This window comes from Ornithodoros turicata, chromosome 2, assembly GCF_037126465.1.
Source record: "Ornithodoros turicata isolate Travis chromosome 2, ASM3712646v1, whole genome shotgun sequence".
Taxonomy (NCBI): domain Eukaryota; kingdom Metazoa; phylum Arthropoda; class Arachnida; order Ixodida; family Argasidae; genus Ornithodoros; species Ornithodoros turicata.
The window spans coordinates 4949137-4969472 of record NC_088202.1 but is presented as its reverse complement, the minus strand read 5'-3'; the positions used below and the strand labels follow the sequence as shown (position 1 = coordinate 4969472).

The 20336-nt window shown below is 42.6% G+C and overlaps 2 protein-coding genes across 4 annotated transcripts; one reads left to right on the top strand and one right to left on the bottom strand.

Annotated features, from left to right (window-relative positions):
* Positions 1-1448: 1448 nt before the first annotated feature.
* On the bottom strand, positions 1449-12527 carry LOC135385154 (uncharacterized). Its single transcript, XM_064614332.1, has 2 exons — positions 10947-12527; positions 1449-9768 (listed from the first exon to the last, which is right to left on the bottom strand). Exons 1-2 carry the CDS (start codon positions 11380-11382, stop codon positions 8495-8497), a joined length of 1710 nt encoding a protein of 569 aa, XP_064470402.1. The 5' UTR covers positions 11383-12527; the 3' UTR covers positions 1449-8494.
* A 264-nt stretch (positions 12528-12791) lies between these two features.
* On the top strand, positions 12792-19997 carry LOC135385153 (uncharacterized). 3 transcript variants are annotated; one of them, XM_064614329.1, is made up of 10 exons: positions 12792-12873; positions 13013-13232; positions 14438-14547; positions 14640-14750; positions 14804-14981; positions 15260-15319; positions 15733-15834; positions 16568-16638; positions 16990-17189; positions 18367-19997. In XM_064614329.1, exons 5-9 carry the CDS (start codon positions 14972-14974, stop codon positions 17167-17169), a joined length of 423 nt encoding a protein of 140 aa, XP_064470399.1. In that variant the 5' UTR covers positions 12792-12873; positions 13013-13232; positions 14438-14547; positions 14640-14750; positions 14804-14971; the 3' UTR covers positions 17170-17189; positions 18367-19997. The 3 variants fall into 3 exon arrangements, with proteins under 3 accessions (XP_064470399.1, XP_064470400.1, XP_064470401.1); XM_064614330.1 differs by having other exon boundaries at positions 12810-12868; XM_064614331.1 differs by lacking the exons at positions 12792-12873; positions 13013-13232 and having other exon boundaries at positions 13239-14547.
* Positions 19998-20336: the final 339 nt, after the last annotated feature.

Here is a 20336-nt window from a genome sequence, read left to right as displayed (position 1 = left end):
GCTTGCACATTGTGCATGAGGAAATTGCTGACACGTCAGTTGCAGTCAACCTCCACCAACAGGTATGACAATGAATGTGATGTTATAATTTGAGTATTCACCTATGTTTAACATTTCATGTGCGCTCGCATGCAGGCACCTTGGCATCACTCTTAAATCTGCCCTCAAAGTTACAACCTGTGCTTTCAGGGTTGAAAACAAAGGTCGCTGTTCCGATTAGCTGCTATCTCCCAGTTCAAGCACTTTTGCTGTCTGGACACTGGTGGATGGGGTGTTACAAGGACCTTGTACAACCTGTTACAAGGTCCTGTGGATGGGGTGTTACAAGCTTCACTGTCTGATATAGAAGGTACGTTACATTAGCTCGGTTAATTTGTCTTTTGCACATTTTTGTTACTGTTAGCTGAATTACTGTTGGACATACAGTCCTTCCTGACACGCATAAGCTGATGTCGCCTCTGATGACGTTTCAGAAATTTCAGTGTCATCAACGTTCATTGAGGAAGGTGCCTTTACTATCTGTGAATCTTTAGTTGAAGAATAGCCCAGAATTCGTGTTAACAATATCTACTCTTATTAATTCACTGTCTGTGTTCTGAGAGCTAAGAAAAATGGAAACTATTTATTTGTCACAACTTCACACTGGACAGCGGTACTGGATTGGCATGTAAGCTAAAATACCTGCATTCTACAATACTTGTGTTTAACTTGGTGCGTTACTGTTGGCAATGCCACATTCATTACATTTTTAGTGGGTCTCCTGCACAAATACTGTATGCACACTGCATAGATGCTGTTCACTAGGCAAAAGTGCCTGAGCAGTGCTGTGTAATCTTCTTATCCAAAGTCCATAACATTACTGCAAAATCATAGTGCATAGAAGAGCAATGTGCAAGTAACCCGCGATAGAGATTCACAACCGAAAGAAGACGGTTGAGAGCTCTAAATTTTAATGAGACGGGACATTCGTGCAGAAGACTGCACTTCTTCAGGTCTAACATGAAGTTACAAAATCCCAAAATATGCAAGTCATGTTAGTAGTATAGATAGGGTAGGATTCACAGACATTGCCACCAGGGCTGCGCCACCGTCGCGTCTGCGGCGACTTTTTTCATGTTTGTTTCCTCCGCCCGGCGGCCGGTGCTCGGGTGGAGGGCGCCTCGCGCGCTTACCGGTGGGCGGCGCGTGGCCGAAGGGCTGCGCATGCGCTTACCCTGGCACTTTTTCCGCCTGGGCCGACTTCACTCGCAAATTTTTTTCACGCTACAACAGGTGTGCAGTAGGCGGTTTACATGCAAGCATAGACATGCAAAGGATAGCCATACACAAAAGTACAAGTAAAAATATATTTATTAAAGCTAATGCTGTAATGTGAATCTGTGAATGGGAAAAATCTAGCTGCAAAACCTGAAGCAGAAGAAACACAATGCACATAATAAAGATTATACTTATTACAGGTATGAGGCAATAGCATTGAAGAGGTATCACATATCAAACACAATATTTTTTATTAATGGTAATCACACAAATTTTCAATGAATCAGAACTAAAATAGAATAGCACATTTAATCAAAGAAGATATTCTTAATCAATATGATTACAATCAAAATTACAAGTTTTATTATAAAAAGTCTAACATTCCAATACGTGAGCACTATAGTGGAGCTATTACAAGTTCTGATAGATGTACGTAAGTTCAAGCACAATAGCTAAGTTGAATATTACAACATGCCACAAATTTAATTAATCAGATTCTTATAAAGTGATTGGTGGCCGACTTCATTCACATTTTTCACCCCGGGCCGACTTCATTCGTATTTTCCCCCGCTACAACAGCTGTGCGGTGGGCGGTTTACACGCAAGGAGGGACATGTACACTGACAACACCTGACCCGACTTCATTCACATTTTTCAACCTGTGCCGACTTCATTTGTATTTTTCCCGCTACAACAGCTGCACGGTGAGCGGTTTACATGCAAGTATAGACATGCACACTGTCAACACGCCCAAACGATGCTACCATCACACCTGGGCCAGCTTCACAGGTTTTCCTTACAAGAGCCGTGCAGTGGTTTACATGCAAGTATAGAGATGCAAAGGATAGCCATACACAAAAGTACAAGTGACAATATATTAAAGCCATCAATGCCGGGAAATATGTTATGACTCTGTATGAGGGAGAAAAACCCAGCCAAAAACCTGAAGCAGAAGAAACACAATACACATATTAAAGAATATGGGAAGCTAAGTTGAATATTCCAACATGACACAATTAATCAGTTTCTTATTACGTGAATAGCACACATGCAAGGAAATAACGAGAAACACGATCAACTGCTAATAGGGAGCCAAACCCATGCATCATCCAAACAAGAGATACATACAGGAAAATAATTGAAAAACAATCTGTCAAAACAAGAAACTTTACAAATTTAATACTGTGACCAGCACAGACTTAACGCGGAAGAACAGAGAAACACTCTAAACGGCGCATCATCCAACACGTAAACAAAAGATACATGCAGCAAATTGAAAAACAACCCATCAAAACGAGAAACTTATCAATTTAATACTGAGACTAGCACAGAACTAACGCTGAATAGCAGAGAAGCACTCTAAACGGCGCATCCGCCAACGTGTAAACAACAGACACATGCAGGAAAATAATAGCAAAACAAATTATCAAAACAAGAAACATTATAAATTTAATAACTTGAAATAGAAATGATCTATCTTTTGAACTATGATAAAATCATCCTTGCGACCTAATCTAGTCGAACAATACACAATTTTCATCCTACTCAGGCGCTATAAAGATTACCTTGACGGTGGTATCCAACAAACAGTACAGCCAAGACTCTAATCGATCTAAGCTAAGCTATCTTTGCTACTTGAGCCTGGTGGGGGTCATTCTCTCTCTCCCTCTATACAGCCCAAAGCGAAGAAACCGCACGTCCTTTGTCAATCTATGGAGTGGGAGACTCTCTCTCTCTCTCTTTCACATTCTTCCCCCCAAAAAAGAATATTCTTAGGACTGGTCAAGTTTGCACAGAGGCTAAATTTTTTATTGATGAACTATCGCAAATAGACGTTAGCATTATTCGATTCTCAAGAACACAATAAGAATTACATCAAAACAAACAGTAGCAAGCAAAATCTATGAACAGACATCAATATCACTGCAAGATGGTTTTAGACAAACATTATAAGCAAACGAGAAATGTTATGCTACCATCGGCGGAAACATTACTTAATCAAAACGAGAAACTTTGCGAACTTAATAAATCATGCATACATAATTCCCAACTCACAAAGTATCAATCGAGTGAACATCTGAAGCAAAGAGAGAAACTCAAGTTTATTCAATGATAGTTCTAAACAATACTCATTCAAAAACGAGAATCAAATTAAATTACATAATTTTTATGAAAACTTTGCAACAATAATTTCTACCACAGAAGCCACAAAGAAACAACAGATCTAAAATGCAAATTAATGTAAAAGTTCTCTACAGAGAAAATCAACAGACACATCTCAGAAATACCTTCCCAAGTCGTAGAATATTTTTATTAATATCAATCGAGTGATCATCTGAAACAAAGTCAAAGCAGTAATTAATTCAAGCAAACCTTTTCTAAACAAGCAGCGCGAATACACAAAAGAAACCTGTCTTTTTCATTCAGTACCCACTAGTAGATTCGAAAAGAGAGGGAAGCCGCTAACCATACGGTCCCCGTAGATTTTCGTAAAGGTTCCGCCCTCAGGGGGTAGGGGAATTCTCCCGTGGCTTTGGTACACAATGTAGTTGAAGGCCATCAACTCGCCCCCACCCAAGTCAAGATTGGGAGGGACAGACTCTAGTGTGGCATTTGTGCACAGGAGAGACAATGGAAGCACACGTTTTTCCTTACACATCGCCTCTTTTGTAAATCATTTTCCATAATTCTCACAGCGGGATATCAATACCATACTAAACCTGAATAAAATGAGCACAGATATGATTTAATTAAGTGTAGAAGCACACTAGAAACAGAACAAACGAGGAAGTTTCAGCAAAGAGATGAACGGATTTTGTACTCGCTACCATAGGTCATGGGAGGACATGATAAAAAGCAGCTTCGAAAAAGAAGAGCTGCGAAATTATTATATTATCACAGCATTTCAATACGTCTGAGACATGGTCGTATTCAGAGATATGGTACAAATTACGGAAATGGAGGCGCAATAACTTGTATGCCGAATCTAGAATAGTTATAAAAATATTTGCACGTCAACATCGGAAGGGCCACTTGGATTGATGGTGGAGTTTTTTAGGTTTGCTAAGGAAGAATTGAAATACACAAGACCAGATGTAATTGTAATCATTGCAATGGGCATTGCATTAATCAAACAAGCAATCAGATCAAATTATCATACAGAAGCAGTTTATATCGCACGATTGATTACGGATTTGTTGAAGTTACACCTAACAGTTAAAATGGAAAGTTCATAAAAAATCTTATCACGTGATATGTTCCACTAGAGCGTCTACGCAATTATTTTCTTCTACCAGTTCTTGCAATGATGGCGAATGAACAGAAGTTCAATATTGTCATACATGGTCTGATGTATCATCACTTATTGAAACTCAATGAACATATCAATTGTGTTGGACCACTGGACGGTTTTCATCTAATACTCTCTTGTACGCCATTCAAGAATCTTCATACAAAGAAATGAAACATCAACAAGAGACTGTGCAAGTTCATTGCAATGAAGTGCAAGTTGCTGAAGCAATACAAATGCGGCGACCCCAATGGGAATTTGCCGACTGCCGATGATCGGCCGGCCATCGGCAGTCGGTCGGCAAACGACTTCATCGGCCAAGAATGATTGAAACAAGCATGGTCCAATGTCACTAACAGAGTATGTTGGTCAACGGACGCTGGCCCCACAGCACGCCCTGACACCTTGTTGACGTGTCATTAAAGCTTTGGCGTGCATCGTCTGGCCAACATCGTGTGGTCGTCGCGATGAAATTCACCAAAAAGAACGCACAGCCCCTCTTTTTTTGGTAATAGCGATAGATATCACGAGATTTAAACCATATCCTGTTCTCTACCCAAGTGAAAAGTGGCGACTGCCAACCATTGGCCAGTGGTCGGCATGCGACTTGGTCGGCCACTGCACCTTGGACCAACGTCAGTATAATGTTGCTCACAGTCGAACGACGTTGTGCGGCGATTTGCGGGCGTGCTATTGAGAGTTTTGCATAATATAGGAGGGCCAATGCCGGCCCTGCACTGCAAACAAACCCGAAAACAATGCACCTGCTACTCGAAACAAAAAAAAAAAGAAAAAAAAAGAAGATGCTTTGACGGATGGCAGAAAGTCGGATGACAGTTGGCCAACGACTCTTTCAGCCAGCCAACATTGGCACAATGTTGCATAGTGATAGGCAAAGCGAGATTTGGCAAGCCGTCGGCCAGGGGGCAGACCTGTACCAAGAACGAGCTCGTTGGCCAAGCACCTGCCAAGCTCGGTCCAATCTCGGTATCTTTCCTTGGGGAGAGGGAAAGGCGGAATGGTGTAGCATTGCATAAGTTCGACTTTCGATTGGCCAAGAGATTGTCTCGAACCAAAAGCAGTAAGAAACAGAGACGTTATCTTCATCGTGAGTTAATACGACCATAAATTCCTCATTTCAGTGTTGTTTGTGTACACGTCGATTTAAACTTAGACACATCACCCTTCATTTTGACTCACACGAACCTGTGGAAGCTCGCAAGATAAGCTAAAATCTGTTCTTCCTCAGGAAAGAAATGCTTACGTCTTCCCATCCTAGAGTAAGCAATACGAGAAATGCAATTGCTTTTCTTTGTGAGCAGTTTGATTATGGTGGTCTCGGGCATATTGCGAGCTTTTGTGATTCTATTTTTTGCACGTTGAAACGCCGTTCCATTGTGGGAAATTTCTGTGCTCTAAAACGGCGTGCTTACTGTCCGTTGTGGGAAATACGAGCAACAAACAAAGGATGATAAATTGTTACTCTACGCTGCGAGACAATTGAGAATGAATAACGTCTATCCATCGTCGTGCCTACTGCTCTCTGACTCTGGGGCCCACGTTCGGCCCATCAATAAAAATAGATTGCTGGCTAAGGTGAAGCCAGGGAGACTCCAAGCTGCAACCAATCTTGGTTTTTGCTGGCACTTCCTTAGCCCTATGTCGTTTAGGTCGGCCATATACGTTGGCGGAACCTCCAGCAGATTAAGTCCGGCCACGTTAGGCCAATGTCAATCCCCGACCTGGCCCGGTCACTTTTACGTAGGTCGGGCCGACAACTTTTAGTCTGAGACTGTACATTGTGCCGACTTTGTGCCGACATTGTTTTTCCCCTTGGGACAACATATCGCCTGCATTAATCAACGCTGGATTCAGGCGCCCAATAATAAAACTAAACTATTTGATGTCTTCGGAATTCATCAATCAAGACAACAAAAGAAAACTTCAGAGTTTGGAATTGAACAACTGTAATTTATCGAAATAAACAAGTGTGTAACTGAAATAATAAATGTAATATTTGTCATCAATGTAATGTATTCTACACATCGCAACGAAAACAGCTGATTAGTATGGCTAGATTGAACACAATGTTTGCTAAGGAGACGATTATTCCACACTACGTACAAGAATCCTCGCATGGAATCAGCGCTGACAATCAAAGAGGTTTTACACGACTACACTCTGTACACCATCGACATCCGAAGGATAGAATTGTAGAAGAAGAATCGCTTATTGGAATTTGGAGGCATGTTACATCAATCTTTGTTTACAAAAGAGGATCACTAATCTTTTGCGAAAGTTTATCATATTTTACGAATTAAATGGCACAGTGTATATATTTCTCAAAGAGTTGGAGAGTTGACAATATATGTTGAAAGGAATCTATTATCAAATGACGCGATGCAAGTGAAGGATTTTGCAAGCAAGACGCGCAGACGGAGTCTACAATTCTAATCATCGTAACACGCGGCACACAAACGCAAACAGATTTTGGGAGAATCGAGTCACACAACTGTCATCAGGAATGTTTAACCACTATACTATGAGCACTATGCATAAACACAATGGAAGATATGTAATCTTAATTATAATAAGCAAATATTCCTTTTGCAAACTTAACCAAAGCACACAGCACAGATCACACAAAAACATAGATCCAATTCACAAAATGTACCTGAGGTTTTCCTTAGTCATACTGAAAAAACTATCAGCCTATTCATAATGTCATAGCATACGGGGCACTACAAATGGAAAGGGCATACTTTAAAGGGACTCTGACCAGAAGTTCGACAAATCTTCCGTTTGCATCTATTACGAAGGTACAATATGCCTCCAAGCCACACACGAAATATTTTGGCTGTGCGCGGCGGCAAAGTTTGCCAAACGGCGAGCTGAAAACCGGCTTCCCCTAGTAAAAAAATCAGCCTGGGTCAAGCATGGAACAAGCCTGGATATATAGAACCAGGCTTGAACCATGCTAGCCAGTGCTGTTCCCATGCTGGATGTAGAACCAGTCAAATTTACACTGTGGAACCAGGCAGCTTACACTCACAAATCATGGTGGTCCAGCTGGAAAGGTTACAGCCCAGTCCAAGCCTGCCATCCGCTCAATGTACACATGGACACGCTCGAGGTATTGTTAATGACAGGAACAAGGTTGTGTTTATTGTTCACTAAAAAGTCATATGTGCTTTATCAACATGTTTGGCAACACAGAATTTTCACATCTATTATGTGGCTATCACCACAACTATAGTTAACTTTATGTTTATAAGATGCATATAGCTGTTAACAACACGTGCCGGCGAAAGCAAACATACAAGAGTCACTATGATATACTTAAATGAGCTGTCACCTGTTACTGCGCATGCAATGTTGTTCAGTTCAGGACTTCTGCACGTGGTAATTGGCTGTCAAACTTCAGTGTAAATACTCTGCCACACAAGAGCACAGCCTTCGTTACCAGTGCCAATAAAGTAAACGTGAAAAGTAGCTACGATGTGAAAAATGGAAGTCCAGCCTCAGAACATCAGTTCTCTCATATTCAAATAACTAGTTTTCCTCGTCAGAATGCATTTAGTTCAGCAGTCGCTCACACTGTGAGTATTCCCAGTATATAAACTGACACACATCTGATGCAAAAGATACAGACTTCATTCACAGTAACTAAGCAGTTTCTAACAATGCTTGTAAGAAAATTATAATAATAATCTGTAGCTTTATCTAATGAAACTGTTGACATATACGACTGGATTATACTTGCACACAAAAGCAGCAAACGCATTCATCAAAGTGTCACAACACCTTTAATGCGTTTGCTTAACTTATTAGCAATTTTTGACAAGATACTTGTTTATTAACCATTAATATTCGAAGCAAACAAGGGTGGTTTGACAAAAGCACATATTTGAATCTAATGAACATAATGGTAAGGAAGGCACGAAATATTTAGGAACGTTCATACATACTCGGCATCTGGCACACATACTTCTTGTCTCTGAAATCAATGTACACACAAGGCGTGGCACTGCTGTCAAGGCTGTACATGCTGAAAACTGGCAACAGGTCTACACTGTGGATGTGGTCTGTTGCAAGGGCAATTTCAGCAGTAAGGCGTCTCGAAATAGTGTACACATCACGGCAACATCTGCTATCATTAAAGCGTATAATGTGCTCAATCCGCACAAGGTCCCTCTGTGTACTTAGTAGCAGTACGGTGTTACCAGTCTTTTTTGGCCTGCTGTATTGCATGCTGTGGAAGACGAATCCACCAATGCTGACACGGCTATACTCGGTGGCAGAGCTTGGAGTGTATCCCAATACACGGTTGATTAATGACAGGTGTGGTGTCATGTCGAATTCCTGTCCACTTCCTAAGAAATGAGTACCAGTGAAGAGACTAGGCTCCCCATGTAACGATTCGGAATACTCCTTTGTGGATGAACAAGCATGCTCCAACATCTTTCTTGTCTGGTTCTGCATCATCACTGTCGATGATATTTGGAGTGGCACACCTTTTGATGACTTGATCAAGCGTAGAAGTGTACCCATGTTCGATTCAAAACAAAAACATGAATGGGACCACAAAGGACCGAAATTGACAACACTTTTGGGTAGGTGCAAAAGCTGGTGAACATTGAAAGTCATTTGACTTTCCCCGTAGTACTTCTGTGTCTTTAAAACAAATTCCACCACAAGTTTTGTTGCTCTGTTGATTTCACGCATGCACACAGACTGCTTCAGCAGCAGGTACACAGCACACACAAGAAGTCTGAAGTGGCCCAGATACTTGCTGTTCAGCACACCTTCCACACAAGGAAGGCTGTAGTAAAGGAGCCATTTCTGGAATTCCGAGGCTTTCCAATTCCTGTAAGTGCTCAGAGAACGGGGAGGCCGTGAAAAATTGGAGGGGGGCTTTATGCTGCATAACTTTGCATTTATAATGGCTTGGTCTCTTGGCCTTCCAATATAATATGGCTCCCCAGGACTTTCCAGCCATATCTGCAAGAACTGCCTTGTGACCCCTAACAGGACGCAATGCATATAGTCTGGGGTGAAACCCCATACTATATCAAAGCCTTGAAGGTTGATCAGTGGGCTCGGGCCCTTCACTCCATTGGTTGGTCCTCTTGTCACAGCAGCCTTCATATCTTCCACCATCGTGGCATGGGTCCTGTCGTGGACGTCAAGCAGGTCCGCCTTGTATTTCACGACTGACGATCCTTTTGAGAACAACAGTTACAGACTCAGACACGCTTGCTTACTGTTATTTGTCATTCAAATGTGTCCATGCATTAAAATCTTTTATGCCTACCAGTGGATTATCGACAGATTTATGCTGTTGCCACACATCAAAGCAGGCAGAACATCTACATCTTGCATTCACGTACCCAGTAATGTCTTGCCACAAAAGGCTTCAATTACTTGCTGTTGTATTCCCTCATCTGTATTTCCCTTCATTTCTATCCCAAATTTCGAGCAAAACTTACATGGCTTGTCTGTAATAGTGGTGTCAAAACCATAAAAAAGACTGCCAGGTACACAAAAACATGCAGGGACTGGTGTACAAACTGGGACTGGTGTACTTAAAAAATGGGAAAAGGGAGGAAAACTATACTTGACATTTCGAGCGGATGGTCTTCATCAGAAAGAAAGGAGAAACCCCCCTCTTTTTCTGATTAAGAGCGTCCGCTCGAAATGTCAAGTATAGTTTTCCCCTTTTTAAGTACACCAGTCCCAGCTTTTACTCCTATAGTATTGGTGCTCTACAGAGTTAAAAGCTGTAACAATCCCCCCCCCCCCCCCCCCCCCAAGTTCTGGGAAAAAACAGAACCGACGAAACAATACGCAGCAAAGTGTTTGCGTTGTTCAGTCTATTTGTTCTTCCTTGGCATCGGGGGTCTTACAGCTTCTCAATATGCACCATTGAACAGCCCAATTTTTAGCCGTTTTTTATATTAGTTGGTTTATACAAGATGAACCGCACCTTTAGAGAGAAAAAAGAACACCACCAACTGCTTAGTGTTTCCTGTCACCCGAAGTTTTTGTTTCTTGTTTAAAAATTGAGCAATTAATTAACTGAAATAGTTTTGTAACCTTTTCATTAATAGAAAATCACCAATTGTGAAGCTGACAGCACTGCAGGGTACCCCTACCCTGGTTATGGGGTGTACGGCCCGCAGGGTTTCTCTGTGACTCAATGGGACCCGCGACCAGAGATGAGATTGGCACCCGCCCTATGGCATGTCACCAAAATTGACGTGAACACAGCATAACCTATATGATGCGACTGAATTTGTTGTTTTCAACTTGAAACAAGGCTTTATGTTTGTTAGATGTGGCAAGTTTCTCATTCGTTGTAAGTGAAAGCAAACATTTGCATGCTGAATTTGGTTCGTACCTGCGAGGGTGAATCCTGGATGTAAGCACCAGTCACAACCGTAATGGTCGTTGAATTGCTTCATGTGTTGCATGGCAGCCCTGGCCGGCGCATCAGCACAACAGTTTACGCAGAACACCTTAGAAGTGATTTCTCTGGACACACTTGTCCATTTTATGCCTTCCTCCGAAAGTATGTTGAGTTTTTTGACGAATGCGTCTAAGAAAAGGCTCATGTTTGGGTGCTCCTTGCCGTACCACAGTGCTGCGGTCAGGACGTTGGATGTTCTAAGACTGTGAGGAAGTTCATTAATTGTCAGTTGAATAGGCCATATGGAGTAGTTTGAAGAGTTGAAGGCTGGACTCCCATCGCTGTTCATTGTCACAGTGATGTCAGCCTCGCTGCAGACCTTGTTACGTATACTGCGGTACAGTCTTCCGTCCACAACGTCATTCATCACCTCAGGTTCATCACAGCTCTGCTGCAGCCGGTTTAAGGACTCCTGCAACTTTTCTGACACTGTCCTGATTCGCAACAGAGATGTGAGCTGTTCTTTGATGGGGAGACTACAAAAAAACTGCCTCCATTTGAGAGCTCCATTCCTGTATATTCCTTTTTGCACTGTCCACACTGAAGCTTCAGTTCTTTTCTTTCTTTCAGAGAGGCCCGCGATTGTCCCAGGGCAGTCACGCAGTCTGGACAGTAGAAGTGGTACACCATTTTTTATTCGGAGGTTGCACACGCTTTCTTAAACATGTGCAACGACTCCGGGATTACAGGTTCTTGTAGCACAACATTTACCAACTTTTGCAGGTCTCCTGTCCCCTTCCAGGATAACCCATGCCTTATCGAAAATTGTGTTATCAACAGCAATACATCGTTCACTGTGAGGGGCTTGTCGGGACGAAGCTTTCTCTGATTACCGTCGCTCAGTTCACTTGATTCAGTTTCTTGAGAGTGTTCTGTCATATGCTCCCCGGAGAGGACCGAGAATAAGTGTAGGGGCGCTGATACAGTGCTGGACAAATCATCGACGTCACTGACGCGAGCAGGCTGAGCGCTTGACGAGTGTTCCTCGCCGCTGTCGAAAGCCATGTAAGCGTCTTCCGTCTGTTGTCCGGTCGGCAAGGCATACAAATACTCATGTCTGGTGGTGTCGGTGGACGGTGCCTCAAAGGAAACAGGCGGTAAAGCACACCTTGTTGACTTCGGTAAATCATCCGAACTTTGAGGGGTCAAATAACGCTTCCGACGTCGTTCCTTCACGTCACTTTGAGGCAGCGACATCCTGCCGAGTGCAATTCAACTGCCGTGACGTACCTGCCTTGTTTTTTCCGTCGCTACCACGGGACACATCTACGTTTTTCTCCCTTCTTTGCTGTTGTTTGAACCCGAACTCCGAACATATAAAAGCGACGTAACCCCGAACACGAAGACCCGCTAAGGACCGCTCAGCTCGTTATCATACGAAAGTGAACAGAGCCATCACCGTACGCACTCGCTTTGCCGTCATACTACACCACGTCAGACAGTCACTGCTTAAGGAAGACTCTACTGCGTCCACGTGTTATTGATGGATGCAGTTACCATGCTGCGGTTGGATGGGCTCCATGTTGGATGATGATGACGTGATGCCGATTCCAGTGATAATGCCATACATAACGGATCACGAAAATCAGGAAAAACATGCACAGAAGCATCAAGCACATATTTTTTGTAACTTTAGCTAAGTTGTGTAGCAAGAATAAAACGCAGCTACTTAAAAGTCACTTTTTTTAAACAAAAGCAAGCGACAAACGGGGCGCTTTGACCTGGCATCAACCAGTGGCATCTACATTTTGCTTTCTTGTCTGGCAACCATACTCTGTAGCCGTTGGCGGGCATGGCGGGTTGCAAGGTGCTGTCGTATGTCGTATGACGCGTCGTGTGCGAGTTTGTGAAACGTGAGGTATTCATTTCGATATTTTGTGGTACCTTTACTGGTTAGACTTGAGTTGTGGTGAAGGATTGCGCAAATGAATTGTCCATTTCCGTCGTACAGGTAGTGTTATCAACTGACTTGGTCCTGCGCCTTTTGTGTTTTGCAGGAACGCTTCAAGCGAAAGCCGAACTACGCCATATCCATGTATGCGCTCGTTCGTTATATAGACGATATAGTTAGTCGGTTCTACACGATTCCTGTTGCACACATCAAGGACTTTGAGCCTACCAACACGTCGGACTTCGACAAAAAGAAGGTGTATTCTGCTTTTTGGGAAGACGAGGAGTCTGCCGGGTACTACAAGGCGCAGATATATATGCTAGGAGGTAGGAGCTTTTTTGCCTTATAATGTTGGTGGGTAGGCGTTCATCTGCCTTAAAGTTGAACAGGCCTAAAGCAGGTGTGAGTATTCTTTATTCTAGTCTTCGACTGTAAAGTGCAAGGTTCTCAACGACGAAGTTAGGAGTTTCATTCGCTCCGTTAAAAAAAATACACTTTTTGTGTTCCACGGCGTCGGAAGAAGCGCTTCTCGCCTAATCCTTCCGACGTTCCACGTTCATTGGCTACTCCAAGCTGTACCACGTGAATGAGCTTCTTCCAGTCTTTTCCGATTGAATAATACAGCGGATGAAGAGAATCCTGGATTTATGCAGAAAATCCGAAAACTAACCACGTCCATCACAACCGATTGACTTCTACGTCGGCCCGCTCTGCTCAAGTGTTAATGCAGGGAAGACACCAAACTAAGTCAGTCACGACAGATGAGTCAATGAACAGCCCACGTCCGCTCATGCGTCAGTTTTGGGCTCTGTGCATAAGCGCTTAAGCACAATGGACCGAAGGGTGGCACTGAGTCATGTGATAGACGTTGCAGTGAACGTCGAGTGTCGGAGGAATAAGGCGAGGAGCACTTTTTCTGACGAATGGCCACAGTGAAGAAAACAACACTGCACGACAAATGTTGAAAGCTTACACACCTATCGCACACCAAAAAAAATTGTCAGTGAATTTTGCCTCACAAATCCCTGTAGTTAAATTATGAAAAAAAAAAAAAACGTGCCATACATCAGCGCCCAGTTTCGCTATGTTCTGGGCTTTCACCTTATATCTTCGGTGCACTGGAATTAACGATAAAGGGCGTACAATACAAGCACGTGTTGTGCTTCGAAATGACTAAAAATTGCAAATATTGAAACAGTAAAGCAAAACAGCACAAGACGACAGTGTGCTGCCGATTAGTCTAAAGAGGCAGTGTCAGAAGGACGGCAGTATTTCATTTTTTGCAATGCATTGACAAATATAATTGAACGTAACGCTGATACCAAAACGAAACTTAATACATAGTTCGTCTTTCAACCCATATAGTGTATAGTATAGAGTCATCAGTATTTGTTTCACCATCATTACGAACCGCACCTTACTGCATGTTAGTTGACCCCACATAACTGTACATTAATGCACTGAGTATATGGCTAGCAAAAAGTGAACGTGGATACAATGCAGCAGACACAACTGTCATGGGTATTTTCAGAAACTGAGAGGGAAATAGTGGAAAAACGGCAGAAGAAACGTATGGCTAAGCCATGACTTGATGACGAATATGAAATTGGGGACCCACCCATTGCAAAGAAGCAAAAAAATGTGTGTACTGCCTGTTTCTCTCCTATATAAGTGATGTCCAATGGCCTTGCACGTACTTACTGTAGTCTATGTTTTGCCCAATGTTCACTTAGGATGGCCAGCGTGTGCGGAAAAACAGGGCTGCTGCTCAGCAGGACACGTGGCAGGACATTCTGCGGGAACATGTGCCGGAGTCAAAGAAAAGAAAGGCTCGGATACATGAAGTGAGTTTACAAAGTTTGCAAGTGCAATGATGAAGAGAAGAATTTCTCCTTAGTCCGATACAGACTCGGTGAGCAGCAGTGACTGTTTGGTAGCAGCTGACGAAGTCAAGAAAGCGGAAGCTGAAGCAACATTTTGGCGACGTCGCTATGAAGCAGCAGAAAAGAGGTCCCAGCTCTTGGAAACTAAAGTCAGCAACCTTGAAGAATGCCGGCATTCAAAGATGCTATTAAGTGAGCTGGCTCTTATTCTTGTTAGGTGAGGGAATAATGATAGGGGAACAGACCTGACAACAGACTAAGGCCGTTTCACAGCAAAAAATACAAAGCCTTCTCACGAGCGCCTATCACTGCTGGTTCAGCTGTGACGGAGGGCATTTTTTATTTTTGCGAGGTGATGTTTGTATAATTGCCCACACAAGCAGTGATTGCTGCAGTCCTGTTATCAAATACCTTCCTTTCTTATGTGACCTCTGTGGTACATTTCCTTACACAGTTTTGTTCTCATGCAGTGGAACCAGCCATAGAAAGATTCCTGCAAGCTGCATCCCGTTTGCCTGAGACCACAACTGGTGTGTGATGCTTGGCATTGTACTGCTGGAAAATAGTATCTTGTGACAGTGATTTTTCTCTCTTAATTTTTTTGCAATTATGTTACTTGAGCTTGTTGCACAGGCGTGGGGAATTACTAGAGAAAAGGAACTAGGGGGCAATCACTTACGTTACTGTGTAAAAAATGTAAGGTACAAGATCTGCAGATGAATTTGAAATGAAGTGCCCAAGCCAGTTAAGGAAAGAAATGAGTTACTTTAAAGTTCCTTATGCTGTAATATGTACTCTTCAGTTGACATTTTTATGATGAGATAACATCTTGATGAAACCGGACAAATTGTGTAATTAAATTTTTGATATTGTCAGTTGTCATTCATGGCACTATTTTGGCTATGTGGTGAGCTATAGTAAGTATATCATTTTTTTTTTTCAGCATCATCATCTTCAATGGCCTTGGACATTGCGGATGATGGTCCTACCCACACGTCTTCCGTATCAGAGGCGTCCCTCTCGCAGGCCAGCAGCCCATGTTATGGTATGTTTGAGAGCTGCCTAGCACTTGCGCAGCAGTTGTTTGCAGCTAATGTTTAATAATTAGTTTGAGGCATGAGTCTCGGACAGGCCACATGTGGCCAATGTTAAGTTTTCATGCGGCCTGCAGTACTTTGAAGCTTAGGAATTACCAAAATAAGTGACCAACACTCATTCTTGTACACATATGTTACTATTTTGCAAGTATACCACTGTTTCTGTCTCCAGTTAAGTCCTTTACACAGCAGGTTGTGACCCCATCCTCTTTGTACTGTACCACATTGTCATGTACTTCACTTGCGAGGTTGCCTATCACTGAAATTACCTGAACAATCCATGAAAACCTCATACACCACTTTACTGTGGCACTCAACAAAGTGGTTGCGATAATTTTTGCACAGTAACGGCAGCACACTGAATGGCGTCCGACAGCCTAAGCAGAGAGCATTCGGACAAAAAAAAAAAAGAGAAACAGCGCATTGAACTTTTTGTGTTGTGTTTGCTCGTCCCCCATTCTCAGGATTTCTTTTATGGGAATTTGTTGGCACTCGTGTGCCTGCTTTTTCAGCCACCCTCTCAGAGCTCGGATCTCCTTTCACTTTTTATTAGTATGTTGCTGTAGTTCAGGCTTACATCGTCATGGATGCAGAGCTTGTTTCGAGCATGTGTCATGTTAAAGTACACATACAATGCTGCAGAAGACTTTGGACAGGCTTTAAAAGACTTATTTCTTTCAGTTTCAAATGCACCATTGCCAGCTGCGGGACCTAGCAAGCTTCCACCACCTTTCACACAAGTGGGTGACCAGGTACACAGTTTTGAGCTGCTGATGTTGTAATCCCTGTTGGCTATGCATTCCATTAAGTTCGCCCAGTTTTAACATCTTAATCAGCCTGGTCACCAATCAGTTGAGGATTATACAGTGGCTTTGAAACGTGTGTTTGACTGAACTTTGTTCAGTCATGTATTCGTACTAGTGTATATTGCACATCTTCCTTTGCTATAGGGAGACTCAGCAAAAGAACAGCAATGAATAGAAATAGTTTTCATACTATGAAGTGTGAAGTAACCTGAATCTTTGTGGAGAAAAATCGTTTGTCCTTGTTAAACGCGAAAGTTACTTCTAATTTATCTTGCATAAATTTCTCTTGCTTTGAAGGTCCACTTGACTTCGGGCGTATTGGTAACGTCACAGCAAGCAAGAAAGATCTTCGGGAACAAAAAAGCCACCATTGTGGTCAAAGATGCTGCGGAGGCAATTTGGGGCACGCCGTCTTTGGCACTTCGTACACCCACAGGGATGAGCACCAATGGAGACAAGATGAAGCTGACTCCTTAAAAAGGTTGACGTTGTCAGAGGTAGGTACACCCTAAATTATTGTATGGGTGGTAGACAGCATTTTATGTTTTACATTGCTTATTGTTTTTGTGAATTTCTATGGGGCACTTAGCTTGATGAAATATTTTAGCAATCTCAAGTAGTAATTTTTGTTTACTTTTGCACAAGCTCATAAATGTTTCCTCCTGTAGCTCTTATGCTTACACAGGCATTTTAGATGTACGTAGAGGATTGCCTACCATTTACATAAGTAAAGGTAAAATTGCCACATGCAGTGCATGCCTCAGAAGAATTAAAATTGGTAATGATGGCTGTGTCACAGCTTTTTGTCACATTTCGCGTTGTGTGTGTTGTTTGTCCCCAGAGGGAAAATCCACATCATTGTATGGCACGAAAGGTTTTTGGAAAGACATACAGACTCTGTGTGATCTTGGATCCCACTATATTGAAGATCTCGTTTGCAGTAGTTTCTTTGCTGTACATTGCAGAGCCCACATGTAGCTTCTGGTGTAGCTACGTATCTGCCGTGGCCCCCTTGGCCCTCCAAGTGCACTGCGAAGTCAGTGTGGACAGCGACTCTATTTGAGTTGACGCTGTTATGTAGAACGAGCTTGTTTCACCACTTGACGAAAATGTACTGCTTGATATATGACCCATATGCAGCGCAGTCTTTTTTGGAAGCCGCATATGATGCAAAGCTTAGGGCCTCACGTTTTTGGATAGTGTCCGATAAGGCCCAAAATTTGCACACCGAATGAAATCTGCGAAGCTCTGGTCTTGCCCCATATTTCTTGAAACCATCATACATCAATGTTCTGCAAGTCAGCTTCACCTCATGCGACCTAAGCATTAGGTGAGGGATGCCTTTCCATGCTGGTAGTGATAACAGGAGTGCCCTCACACACTGTACTTTAACCCGAAAGACGTGGATTTTGAGAGAGGTATATCCAGTTTTGCCAGGGGGTAAGACCCAGAAAAATGTGGCCATGCAAGTGCTGCATAATTTTATTGCACATTTGAACTGTTTTGAGTGCATACTTGAATGCGTGTTCGGGAGTTTTTTTTAAATGCATGTTTCTCATGGTCCAGTTATAACCACAGAGCCTTTACATATTATTGCGTGCTGTTTGTTAAATTTTGAATTGCTAGTAGTTGAGCAGGCTGCGGATTTTAAGCACTTCATATTTTTTATTGCAGCAACACTCCATGAATGGGGAAAAAGACGCAGCGTTTGCATCACAGACATTGAAGACAAGCTAAACGCGGTGTTGTCATCGAAGTGCCAGGACGCTGCTCGCAAGGGAAAGAATTAAGTACAAGTTGACGTACCTTCTTTAGCCAAGCAAAATGTCTTCATCACTCATGGACATACTGTAACCTACCTTTTATTGACTGTGATAGCCGCGCAGTTTTGTTTCTTTTTGAAAACTTGTTATTGTTGTGCACAGGAGCACACATTGCTCACCCTTAGTACCATCTCGCTATTGTGAAGTACTGTTCATTGTTTTGTCTTCTCCTGTTCAGGTCAGGTCATCTAAATCTGCCGTACTATTGAGCCGCGCTGTGCTCTTTTTTTCTTTTTTGTCTTAAATTGGTGTTTGCAGGCAGTGTCAGTGCTGGCTGACATCAACTCACTGCTTACACATCGATTTTTGTAGCAACGTTTTCTCGGCTTGCTATCTGATCTGCAGTCATATAAAATAGAAAACCGAAGGAACCCAATATCGGTATACACAGAAAAGCGAAATCAGCATCAGGTGACATTATCAGTAGCATCGTACTTAAGGCCTAAATAATAGCTGTAGCACAATCAGGAACAGACAAACCGTGCAATGGAGCCTTCTGGCTTACGTTCAGCCATATACCAGAACAAGGTCATCCACAAAAATAAGATGTCCACCATCATGTGTGGTCAGCCACAAACCTGAAGACTACCTGCAAATGCCTTTCCATTGAAAAGAGGAGGGATTGCTTTCTCTGAATCTCACTATAATGCCAGCATGCATCCTGATATGTAGGAAGGTGTTTTTCTTGAGAAGGTCATTATCACATGTTCATAAAAACATCGGGAATGCTATACTCATTTGGCATTTGACACATAAAGCTTGTGGCTTCTTTAACGTTTTATTATTTCGTTTTTATCAGATAGTGTGCGCTATCGCCTCACATAGTATTTCACATTAGCCTGGTGTACAGAGCGACATATCTGTGGTAACCTACCCCATTTTAGTGTTTCATACGTCATTTTCAGTCAGAGTGCAAATGTAGGCATAATAACTGTCAATGAGTGAAGTTGCCTAATTGAGCCAGTGTGTTATATACTCAAGAGAAAGAAAAAAGTGTCTAATAATATATGTTTCAACATTAAGTTTTTGTAAGTCTATATAGGTCGAACACATTCATCTGAAATCTCCAGCCCCTCGAAGAAAGCAGTTGTGTCAGCTCCGTCATGCATGCTAAGATCATACCACGTCACCTCTGAGTGAGGGTCACTGTTGGTAGTGTAAATAACGTTCTGTAAAGTGTACAGTACCCTACGTAGTCACAGAACACCGTGTAAGTACTGCGTACCTGGTGTTCTCCTGAAAACAATAATGGTACCACTCTGTGATATCCCATACCACCAGTATGATGCTGTGCGGCCAGGTGCTGTAGAATTCCGACAGTTGTGTCTATCGAACTACGTTTTTGTTGCAAGTGACAATGTTAACTCAATTCGGTAAATCTGTATCCTCAATGTGCACCGAGTCATCTAGCACAGATTGAGTTCGGATCAGCTTGATCCCTTTATTGTGTTTGGAAAACAATAAATTGCTTTAGAACTTGTTGATTATTGTTGATTACTCATCAAAGTGAGCAACGGGGTGCACTTTTTAGCCTGTTAGAAGCCTATGGAGTCCATGCCCAACCATTGATGTTATTTTAGCAGGTAATAACCAGGTAGCTATAGGGTTCCCCGCTAGGATGCCACTGCATTCCACACTGGAGCAGCTGCCAGGAACGAGACTGGAATTTTCCTTGTTCTAGCCTGGATACCTTCTGGGAGTAGACCTAAGCCACTGTTGGATGGAAACCGGACCCAGATGGACCATGGCGGAAACACCTTCTTTCCGTCCGGGTACAAGCTTGTTTTCATCGATGCACAAGCCTGTTTACAGGACAGGTCC

Bases quoted from the DNA above. Each gene is read 5' to 3' on its own strand.
- LOC135385153 (XM_064614329.1), top strand. The intron at 15,835-16,567 runs GTATGTTTGAGA...TATTTCTTTCAG, and splicing joins GGCCAGCAGCCCATGTTATG to TTTCAAATGCACCATTGCCA. The intron at 16,639-16,989 runs GTACACAGTTTT...CTTGCTTTGAAG, and splicing joins TCACACAAGTGGGTGACCAG to GTCCACTTGACTTCGGGCGT.
- LOC135385154 (XM_064614332.1), bottom strand. From the start codon at position 11,382: ATGAATGACGTTGTGGACGGAAGACTGTACCGCAGTATACGTAACAAG. The intron at 9,769-10,946 runs GTACGAACCAAA...TGTTCTCAAAAG, and splicing joins TCCAGGATTCACCCTCGCAG to GATCGTCAGTCGTGAAATAC.